Source organism: Colias eurytheme, chromosome 21 (genome assembly GCF_061535395.1).
Source record: "Colias eurytheme isolate Ceu_HAF_F1 chromosome 21, ilColEury1 Martin Lab GWU primary, whole genome shotgun sequence".
NCBI classification, from domain to species: domain Eukaryota; kingdom Metazoa; phylum Arthropoda; class Insecta; order Lepidoptera; family Pieridae; genus Colias; species Colias eurytheme.
Window position 1 is genome coordinate 5239069 of NC_143000.1, and position 12046 is coordinate 5251114.

At 32.2% G+C, this 12046-nt stretch overlaps 1 protein-coding gene across 2 annotated transcripts; it reads right to left on the reverse strand.

Annotated features, from left to right (window-relative positions):
• Window positions 1–382: 382 nt before the first annotated feature.
• Window positions 383–9116, reverse strand: LOC149899117 (alpha-tocopherol transfer protein-like). 2 transcript variants are annotated; one of them, XM_090114334.1, is made up of 5 exons: window positions 8868–9116; window positions 3742–3901; window positions 2391–2571; window positions 1642–1833; window positions 383–1020 (listed from the first exon to the last, which is right to left on the reverse strand). In XM_090114334.1, the coding sequence occupies exons 1-5, from the start codon at window positions 9013–9015 to the stop codon at window positions 778–780; spliced, it is 924 nt and encodes a 307-aa protein (XP_089970460.1). In that variant the 5' UTR covers window positions 9016–9116; the 3' UTR covers window positions 383–777. The 2 variants fall into 2 exon arrangements, with proteins under 2 accessions (XP_089970460.1, XP_089970461.1); XM_090114335.1 differs by lacking the exon at window positions 8868–9116 and adding an exon at window positions 4907–5083.
• Window positions 9117–12046: the final 2930 nt, after the last annotated feature.

Genomic DNA, 12046 nt, shown 5'->3' on the forward strand with positions numbered 1-12046 from the left:
ATGGAATCCCATTCACGCGGTAGGTAATCAAAATGTTACCTACTTCCAGCTCTCCTCGAGACGAAATCTGTCTCACATTTGCTTGGTTTTCCCAAGTATTTTGAATACGTAATTTTTGTTTTGAAATAAATTATTTTGTTTTTATAGCCATAAAGATCACAGGCCGTTATACCCATTTTATTGAATCGTTCATAAATTATAACATGACTCGCTTGAATATAACAAACGTTAACAGTTTGATTTACCGACGCTACGCCTTGGTTTTAGAGCCCAGCTGCGGCCCAGAAACAAGTTTCATATTTTAATTTTAGTAATTTGCATGTTTTATCCGAAACTTTTTGGTACCAGGGTAGTTATATGTTAGAGACACAATGAAACAAAATTGAATAATAAACAGTTTAATACTTATATTACATAGCTAAATTATCTAATTAAATCTAAGTCTACGGATCCATTCGTCCGTCCTTACAATTAATACCATCTTAATCACTACTTAATACCAATTACATAATTTCTTTTTATAACATGGTTTTATTATGTTGCTGGTCAAACATTTCATGAAACAATAGGTTATGGTCATTTATCACCTTTATTTTGAGCACGGATAGGCCCTATAAATTAAAGGTAATTGTTTTATAATTTTTCTAACTGGATGTCATGTAAAATGAACTGGCTGAATCAATATTTCAGCCCATTTATACAATAATGTGTTTCTATTAACGATTGGATCATAACATTGTCTGGAGCTCGTTTTATTGTTTAACCGTTACGGCGACATTAGTCAATTTCTAACTTTCTGAATGCTCCAACAGTTCCATAAATATCGATATCAAATTGTGGTTCCGGGGCAGTTTGACAGATTTCATTGAAATCTCTAAGATATTCTCGGAGGTCATCGACTCTCTGCCGCCATTTCTTTGTGAGAACTTCGAATGATTCTTCTTCACCACCCCACTCCGCAGGTATTATACTTGCCGGGAAATGTTCTAGCAATTCATCTACTTTAGAGTGCAAGTAATACTGAAATGAATAATTGATATTTATTAGCGTATCCAAAAAGCTTCAAGTTTTAGATTTAAGTTTAATCAGATCTAAATCTGGACTCCTTTTTATAGTCTACGAAAAATGAGTAATATCAAATAACTGCTTTCCTACTTTTTATAAAAGGTGAATTGATCAATGATAATCAGGGATCCGATCAATCTTACAATATTTTGTCCGTTGGGCTTGAAATTTAAGTTAAGTTAGGTGATGAGAAATGCGGTGAACTATCAAAATGTGAAAAATTAAAATGCCTAGTAACTACCTATTTAAAAAATTAAATTTAAAGGAATCTAAATATGCACAGCTACTAGCTAGTTAAGTAGTTATTTTGGATTGATTTCCGGTCTGAAAAATGATTTACGAGCAAGTACATAATATATACATTAGTACTACTATGTGTTTAAATTATTAAGCTGCTTGACCTTTACACAAGTGAGGATTTCTGAAAGTTTATTGTTATGCGTTGTAACCACGTAACAATAAAGGTTCAGAAATCCTTTTATGTGTTAAATACACAAAATTTTCAATCAACCGTGAAATTAACATAAACGTTGAAATAACCATTTTGAAATATGAATTATGACGTAATTTGCATACCCGTTTCCTGACTTTTTCGTTGACGCACGATCTCATGAGGTTAAGAGAGGAGGCGACGAGGCCCGCAGCGCCGACCACGTGGATACGTTTCATGCGTTGGGGGTACGCTGCTTGCGCGAGGTAGATGCTGCGTCGAACGGAGTTGGCGGCGGCTGCTACATATGCGGCCATGGACGCGCGCACGTGGGTCGCCTGTAGTTGATGATTACATTTGTATGTGCAACTGTCGTTACAATTTAGGAGTTGGTGTTGCATTCGTGAACTAAGTCATACCTCATGGTGATTGATGGCTTTGACAAGTAGTGAGGTGTGCTATACAGAAACTAAGTACTTTTCGTTTTTTAATAATATAATATTATAGGTGGTAACTATGTAAATTAACTCTGGCCAATTTGGTCTAAGTACCTTTAATTGTGAATGTGGTAATCATAAAACCTATGTTCGATTATGGCAATTTATTTACAGTCGATATTGGAATAATTGGATAGGTAGCATTTACCAATACGTCTACATTTAACAAATAGATGTAATATGATAAGTGGTAACCTAGCAGGAAATCCAAATATATATTATACTAATTAAATTATATAGGTAGCTGAAGAGTTTGTTTGAACACGCTGAACCCAGGAACTACTGGATCGATTTTAATTTTTTTTTCACCGTTGAATATATGTATATAATCCCTGATTCCCTGAGTGCTATAGCCGGACCAGAGTTAAATAAATAAATTAATTATAGGACAGTATTACCTCCCAAACGAAGACGTCGCCCAATATAAGTGTTTCGTCTCGTAAGCGTGCATCACTGATTGTCAATATAGCCTTCACTGCTGCATTTATATCAACACAATTTTCTGGATAGTTGGGTCTCACTCTGAAGATTGTGACACGAAGACCTTCGTCTGTTAACTTTGGAAGAGGTACTATATCCCTGAAAGATGCAAATTAATATTTATTCTATTAGAAGGATAATTTAGACATCTTTGTCTTAATATTATTATCCTTCTAATAAAAAAGCTATTGATAGTGTGCTTGTGATATTTGGTGAATACAAAAGGTCAAGGCTAAACTTATGACGTTATTTACTTTATCAGACCTCTATGAATCAAAGTATTTTAATGTACCTAAACGAATAATAAACTTAAATTTAGGCAGGCATAATATAATTCCGTCATAGCTGTTTTCACGCGATGCAAGTGCAATCACACAGACTAACATAGGTACCTTAGGTAGGTATAAAAAATGTGATTTTTGTTGCTTTATTTTTTTTCATTTTCTGTAATGTCATGAACCTATTCAAATTTATAATTTCTACGACCTTGTAAGCATTTTCGACTTCGTCCGCACAGGTCCGCATATATTGAATTAAAATAAACAGAATAAGTTTTATAATAATTAATGTGGTCGATAAAATTGACATGATTTACCATACCTAATCGGCGGACAGAGATTCTTATAATTTTTTGTTTTATTGATTAATACGGCAATCATATTTTTGAACACCAATGTTTTTTTTTTTAATTGATAAAGATTCGATTCATTTTTTTAAATGCAGGTAGGTATAGATATATGAATACAAACATATTTCGCTAAATACTTCCGTGGTCGTGATCATAATATTTTATTGTATGTATATTGGAATATAGATTCATTTTGACGATTTACATAATATACAAGATTGCACTTAAACAAGAATCAACAAATGTACAACATCTCAAAGGTCAGATAATTTACAGCTGATATTATATGCAACCAGAAATCATTGTTTTTATTATTTTTTTAAATGGGCGAATCGATAATATTATTTAATTTATTGTAAACAATATACATTTAATTTAATATTTCGTTTTATATAGATAGCATTTAAGTGCTTGATAATAATTAATATCTAATATAGGTTTTAATTAATATCTAATTTTGTACCAAATCCCAAACCGCCTTAAAATTATCAGATCTGGATAATCTGGACAAAATGTAAATATGCAGGGACCAATTGGAAGGCACTAGCTTTCAAATAAAAACTTTTATTTTTGTATTATCAAGAAATGAACGAAAATGAAAACATGTGTTATAGGTAACGCATTAAATTTTATAAACTTACAGAAATTTGAAAACATTATTTAGCGGTGATTCGTTGAGGGACCGATGAATGAAGAGGTCTCGATACCGCGAGTGTGCGTAGCAATACGCCTCCAACTTGTTTCGGGCTCTCTCGAAGTCCATTCGACATCCTCGGAGGAATACTTCCATTAAGGCGTTATCTGTGGATAACAATACAACGATTTACGAAGCTTATTTATTACTAGCTGTGCCCCAAGGCTTTACCCGCAGTGCTCCTGTTGGTCTTAGCGTGATGATATAATATAGACTATAGGTAAGCTTCCTCGATATCGATCCTTCCTTGGCTATCTAACACAAAAAACATTTTTCATTCCCGAGATTAGCGCGTTCAAACAACCAACCAACTAGTTTTCCGACCAACGTTTTGTACCTAATGCAGAAAAGAGATGTAAGTTAGGGGCATTTTTATTTCCATATAATTTTTATTTATTTGACTATACCTATAACGAAATATGCGACAGTATTATTTCATCCGCCTGGGTCATCAGATCAGGTTTGGTAGATGTCATCGAACTTTGTTATTCTTGGACATGCTGGTTTCCATACTCTTTTCTTAATTTTACCTATTAGAGCTTTTTACTGAATTTTCACCAATATGCAAGAAAAAGCTCTTACGAAAACTTTGATTCAATAATTCTATTTTTTTTTTATCAGACTCAGTGTTTTATTTGTTTATTACATGAGTAGCGTAAATAGACACTTAATCATTGAATACATTACGTGCGTTTAGCTATAAGTAGCCTATATATTCCGCATTTCATTCTACTTATCTTGTATATAAACTGCTCATCTTTGTAATTATAATATTATACGCATCCTCTGTTGCGTGTCTTGAATAGAAGTTCATATCTATTCTATAGTGTAGGAGAGAAATATTGCGATGGTGGAAAACCGAAAAACTCTACCATGGGAATTTTAAAGATAAGTATTACAAGCTGAACCGTGTGTGAGAGTCCTTATGTTTCTTTGGGGTTTGCATGTTCAGATTGTATATCATGTTGCTAGAGATGGGTACATGTGCTGGGCCTTGAGCCTTCAACACAGGGAGCATTTAATAGAATTGCATACTATACGTATACGTTAATGTGGGACAGTAGTCAAATGCACTATAATTATTGTATTACGCACTTTATGCAATAATGTACCTAATTATTGGATTGACTATTTATTTTTAAGTCTTTGTGAGTTCTTCGCTTCGATATAAATTTTGGTGGCGCCTGCTGGTGCAACATGATTATTGAAACAATGAATGAGTAGAATCCACAAATGCCGATTATTCTTAAAAGTGAAAGTAAAGTATTAAAAAAATAACTGGACCCTAAATAGTTACGATTCCGTAGAATAAGTAATTAATGTATCTCTACCCCGAAACACCTTATCAATCTGATATCCGTTAATTACTATGGGCTCCTATAGGCTGTCGTTTATATAATATTATGTAAAACGTTAAACAGGTTATACCTACGCCAGCTACTTTAAAAATAGAGATAACTTGTCTAACAAGCTAAGTTTCATCGGCGCGAGGACTACACGACAATAACCTCTAATAAAGTGCAATTGCATTTCAATTAAGTCACAAAGCTCAAGGCTTATAATCTATGTAACCTTCCCGTTGCATCCTTCCTGTTCTTTGTTTTGAATTGACTAGTCTTGATGCATATATGCAATGACCAACATGGCATTAGGTATACTCATTACTATAGTGTGTTACTAGATAGGCTTGAAATAGGATAATACTGCAACTTTAGAGACATGAATCTCTTCTTGGAGCTATAGATACCCCCTTCACAGGCTTAAAGATTCTATCTGCTATAGTCTCTATTTCGGTAGTTTATATTTTATCAGGCCTTTATTGAAACAAGAAACGGAGTAATGGCATGGAGGTTGTTTACTAGATCTTGACTTCCGTTTCCCTATAAAGGTGATACGAAGTAATCATTAAAATATTAAATAAGAGTATTTTACTTGTATTGTATCTATGCATAACTAAGTTCGAATTGTTTCATAATCTTCTATATATATAAAACTCAAAGGTGACTGATATAGCGATCTATCATTAACAACGCACAGCCCGAACCACTGGACGTATCGGGCTGAAATTTGGCATGCAGACCGTAGATGTTAGCATTGTTAGGACGTAGGCATCCGCTAAGAAAGGAGTTTCCGAAATTCTTGCGGGAAGGGGGAAAAACGAGGATGCACGTACAAAGTCGTGGGCGGAAGCTAGTAGATAATAATTCAGAAAGTAATGAGATAGCTCATTGTTGTGTTTATTTGGTCCAAGACTTCTATAAAATAACAATTAAAGTCCGCTTTACAATTATTTGCGAAAGCGTATTATGTTCGAATACTAAAAAGGTTGCATTACCTTCTTTATATTGTAACGTGGTAACATTACGTGTGCACGTGTATGGAATAATTTAAAATGTAGGTATTTTCTCGGGTGCATTTTAATTTTTTATTCACATTACATTTTAATTTGTTGCATTTTCATTAAGTTCCTACTTACGTCATATACTTATCCTTCCTTTAATTTAAACATGATGATTTTATTATGAATATCAAGTATTTACAAGCAGACTTTTAAATTTCAAGCATCTATTGATTGTTCCTTAAAGTTGGTAAAAAGCCGAATTCCCAAAGACGTGAGGAGATGTTTCTTCTATTATGTCATAACAATAAAAATTATATAAATAAAATAACGTAAGCTGCGGCTCAAAGTTTCTAGCTCAAGTAATTAAGTATATATGTATATATAGGTATACTACTTACTACAAAAACGTCATTTTCATATATCTACATAAAGATGAGTTCTTCTATGCGCCTAACTGAATATGTATAATAGATAAAGCCAATAAGGCTGTATAGATCACTGAAGTACCCACATTATATTTTAATGGACACAAAATAGTACGATATAACGTAGCCGTAGTAAATATTTTGTAATATGTGGTTATACGTATAAGTAGGAATATTATACAAAACGTAAATAAACAATTATTTTTAATTATTAGTTATTACCTTATAAGTTATAACTACCAATGAATGAAAATACTGGAATGGTTTATGTTTATGTTGTTTATTGTTATATAACATGAACAAAGCGAAACGATTCAAGACCTTTTGTTGATTTATTTAAAGAATAGAAAAGCGAGGGCCCCGTTAGATGGATGAGGCGATTTACCTTTATCGTAATTTCTATATTGTGTTTCTATCGAAATGGTTGTGGTATACGTACAAAGAATGGAACATTTTAATAAATTCATGACGTAGGTACATTGAACGAGCAAGTCATTGCACCATTTCTTCAGTCTTTCTAGGTATGAACATGGACGTATCCAGAGCATTGTCCAGAGAGTAAGAATTATTGAAATTGCTCCAGGAGCTCCTGAGATAAATCGTAGGTATCATACAATCAAGGTCCAACTTTTCTTAATCAAGAATTTACATTAAAATTGTCTAAATTAAAAGGTAAAAATAATTATATCACGCTGTACATTTAGCACGATATTAAAATAAATATGTAGTTAGTTACTTTTTTTGCAAATAATAAAGATTATTACTTAAATATTGGCAGTTAAGTTATAAAACACCATGAATAAGGTATTAAATTTTAAGTGTCTGATTATGAATAACGTGACAATATACCTACCTATCTAGGTCTACAAATCTGATATATATTTTAAAACCTTGTAAAATCGAGAGTCACTATGTCTATGAAGGCATGAATTGTTCATATACCAAAATGGTAGTTTTTACAATTTTATCTTATCATACTTAATATTACTTTTGACCGAAATTGTAGATCATAAAATTAACTATAAAAAGGGTTCAAAACTCTTTTTCGTAGGAGTCACGGTTTCTGAGATAAAATGATTCAAAACTTTTTAATTTCTGTTTACGATTGATTTCGGAGCTTTTGAGAAAATGAAAATAACCTAAGTACTCGAAACTAGTTTTGAATGAACAATATTTATACGGTAAAGCCACAGATAAGCAAATAGTTACTAAGTAGGTAGGTATGTACTTTTTTACGTGATCGTATCATCGTACTAATTAAAGCACATATACACATAGGTACGTAGGGTCGATCTTCCAAACTCGAACTATTTATATTATTTACGCATTACGCATATTGTTTAAAATATGTATATTCATCCGCATAGTTAAGCTAATAAAAAAAACAAAACAATGCTAATTTCACAAAAATGTTAATTTTTCAATATCTTAGTACACCAATTTAAGTTACAAGTTATATAATAAACACACATTTTTATTACTACTTCGAAAACGGACTAAACTCTTGACCTTTTAAAACACATTTCGAAAAAAAACTACGCATATAGCACCTCTGAACTTTTTTGGGAACGTCTGTTATATAGGTAACACATACCTACGGCATACCTATTCAAATTAGCGGTAGATGTATTTTAGGAATTTATATCCTGCTAGAACTACGAACACTAAAGAGTCTAATTTATATACCCTAATATAAAAAAGATATTATACTATTGATGAAAAACCTGTCTTCATTTTGAGGAACGTCGAATAATTAAGATAGTGGTCTTATATCTTTTGCAGAAAATAAAAGCCGGCTGAACAAAGTATTATAGGACATAGGTGCATGAACACTCTAAAATTCCAGTAAAAAAAATCATAATTATACCCTATCTATCAAAATAAAAAATAATACATATTACTTGCTGTCCCAGCAAACGTTCTGCCTTACTCCTAGAACTACTTATAAAGAGGTATGAAAAATAGATGTTGGCTGATTCTCAGATTTACCCTATAGATATAAGATAATAAAGTATATATATAATAGTTCTCAATATTATAATCTTTTTTTGGCTCATGAGTTTCACCTTTAATTACCTATAAGTATAATAAACGTAAATTAATAAAATAATTGATTAGAAAAAAATAGTCGACAGGTATCATAGGTAATTTGCTGATATAAGCACGTAAAAATGTAACAGTCAACAATTTTGAATTTCGGGTCATAGTCATACACTTTGGATTTATAATTTGTTGGAAATCGCATTAACAACTAAGTTTGTTTTAATAACACAGGCATGCCTTTAAAAACAAATGATTAAAAATTACCAAATTGTTCAGGTCGTGGCAAATATGGATTTGCGGCACACATGCTTTGGAGATCAATCACACCCCTTTCTATGTCACCGGGATGCTCGCCAAGTTCTTGCTTAATCATCTCCGCCTGTTTTGGTGAAGGTCCTTGAAGAAAAGCCATCGCTTTCACTGCACAAATTAAAATTAAAAAAAAATCGTTGTTCTAATTTTAAAACTGTTACGTTCCGCGCTCTAGCTGAGTAAGGATAAAACTGCTAGCAAAACGAAATTCACGACTTTTATAAACAATCGATACTTGACGATGACCGCTAACGCGACGGAATTATCATTTCAATATGATTACTCCTAGACGGTGAATTTTTGCGATATTTTTTTTTTATAATAAGGTAAGTAAATTAATATTAGCTTAGAAATATTTTAAATTGTAGATCTGCATTTGAATTTGAATAAAGTACCAACCTGAAAATATATTGTTCACCCTAGGGGCAAACATTTTAGGATTATTAGTTGACGCAATGTTGACGCATTACTATTTATTTTTTTTTTTCATCAGGTAGATATTACTTTTTTTAAGCTTTTTTTTTTATAATTGTCTACGGAAGATATTGTTGTTTTAAATAGTCAGTTATGCACCTACCTAATATGATGTCTATGTGAACATCCTACGAACGGCGGACCATAATTATTATATTCATGGTTTATTACACGAGTTATTAAGCTTTATGATGTATTATTGCGGAAACTTGAAGTTCTAGTTCGGTAGTAAAAAAGGCAAAGATTCGTGAATCATTTAATTGTATTCGTCGCTATCTCGTTTTTCCTAATACTGGTTTTGAGGTACAAAAGGTTATGACTTATGAACCCAAGTCAAAAAGCACACACACAGATGTAGCTTTATTCCTAAAATAAATTTATTGTTTATCTTGTTAGAAGATATAAATTGACAACTCCAAATAATAATAAAAACGATTTACCAATAAGTATTTTTTCGTAACATTCTTTTAAGCTATTGTAAATTATACATACAATTTAATTAAATTATTGTCTAATCATTCAAATAGGTAACTACTTACACACAAGTTGACCTAGACGAATAATTTTTGCGATGTTAAAATTAAGTGCTAATGACGAGCCATAAATGGATTTCGAATCAATGTGTACTTATTCTATTTAGCTGATATGTGACAATTGCTTAATTCTACAATAATTCCTATGATATCCATGCTAACTATACAATATGGAATACGTCATTAACTTTTATTATGGAGGCACTTACTTAAAATATACTAGTTACTTACTACAACTTTTAAATAAAGCAAAACGTCATGAATTGTAGTAAAATAGCATATATATATTATAATCCATTGATGACGTAAAATAATAACTGTATTTACATCAGCAGGTAACTAAATGAAAGGTAAATTAAGAGCAAAAAAAGGTCGCCCGGTTAAGGCGTAAGGACAAATTAAAAATAACAAATAGGTAATCCTTATACAATTATAAATACGACATAGGTAGGTATGTGTCTTCCTTATGTTTCATTAAAAGAACATTTTATTATAACTCGTAATAAAAAGGCAGGAAACATGGAGTTCAAACCCAAAAAATTATATATATCTACCTACCTACTTACATAATTCGCAAATAATTAATTATTATTTGTGATTAATATAAGGAAAAAGTTATGAAGTAGGTACATATTGTTTCCGTTAAGTTACAGTTACGTTAGTTAAGTACACTTAACACATTATAGATTTTTTAAATAACCGATTTTAAATACATAATAGTTTATGAGGCATATTATGGCTAACTGCATCAAAATTGATGTGAAATATAATACGATTTGTTGTAGCCAATTCCTTTTTTAATAGAGTTCAGATTACAGAAGAATCATCAAAATTGGTTCACCAAATCGACAGTTATGAGACGAACGTCCTGCTTTTTTAAGTTCGGTTGAACGGTGGAATACTTACAACAATACTATGTTCGACTCTTGCTTTCATTCAAAGTTACATATCAAGTTTTTGGGATTTTTCCACTTTGGAGAAAGATAGTAAAGCTGAAAAAATTAACAAAAAAATATAAACGAGACTTTGGGAGTAAAACTGACTAGTTGGTTCCAAGCCAGCTCCTGCAATCTTGCGGTTTTACCACGTTTTGCGTAGCATCATTCCTAGTGCATTTTACACATTCATGTTATTCACCTCGTGTCTCGACTATAATATAATTTGACGAAACATTCGTATAGGAGTGACAAATTCAACTTTGATTATCACCAAATTATCACTAATCGATCGACGGTCATCGAGATATATGTACTACTATATCTCGATGTCGACGGTCGAAATTCCTGTCTACAAATCGGTTACAGTCGTTACACGTATTCGCGAATCACACGTAACTATAATACGTACATGCATGTTCGTTATTCGCCTCTCTATTCGTGCTTCAAAAAAAGGTGGATTAATTCAATAGTTATATTTATTTATTTGTAAATAAAAATTAGAACATCAGGTAAACGCTATAATTCATAACAACGCCCCTCGGACACTATCATCCAACGGCCAAAAAATCCCCTTCTGTAAATAGGGTAACATTATGTTGACAAAACAAAAAAAAAATTCGACGCTCTCACAGATATTATATTGATGTCTGTGGACGCCTTGGACGACGACATCAATAGAAATGACCTTGGAAATGACACAATAAATAAAACTTATATAAAAAAATGAATCGCAAAATGTGTTGGTAGGCGCATAACTCGAGAACGGCTGAACCGATTTCGATAATTCTTTTTTTATTATATTCCTTGAAGTACAAGGATAGTTCTTATGTACAGAAAACGTAAACATGTACAACGGGCGAAGCCGGGGCGGACCGCTAGTAATAAAAAAAAATAATGAACTAAATAAAAATAAATAAATAATGAAAAAAATGTTGTGTGGTTTTATGAAACCACGGTAAAAGTGAAACTGTTCGAACGGTTCCGAACACTGCTTTGTGTAGCGCATGTCGCGTGACGGTCGGCTGCCGAGTAGGTATACCTACTTGGCAGCTGCGATACACGCGACATGCGCTACACAGACCAAAAAGTTTGAGACGATGTAATAAAAGTTTCACTTTAAAAATGAAATAAATAAATGAAATCATGACTTTTCACGTTTTACAGAATGATGTACTTTCCGAAATTG

Coding starts and splice junctions, on each gene's coding strand:
- LOC149899117 (XM_090114334.1), bottom strand. CDS start 9,015: ATGGCTTTTCTTCAAGGACCTTCACCAAAACAGGCGGAGATGATTAAG. Junction 3,902..8,867: donor GCCACGACCTGAACAATTTG/GTAATTTTTAAT, acceptor TGTTATCCACAG/ATAACGCCTTAATGGAAGTA. Junction 1,834..2,390: donor GCGACGTCTTCGTTTGGGAG/GTAATACTGTCC, acceptor CATCAACTACAG/GCGACCCACGTGCGCGCGTC.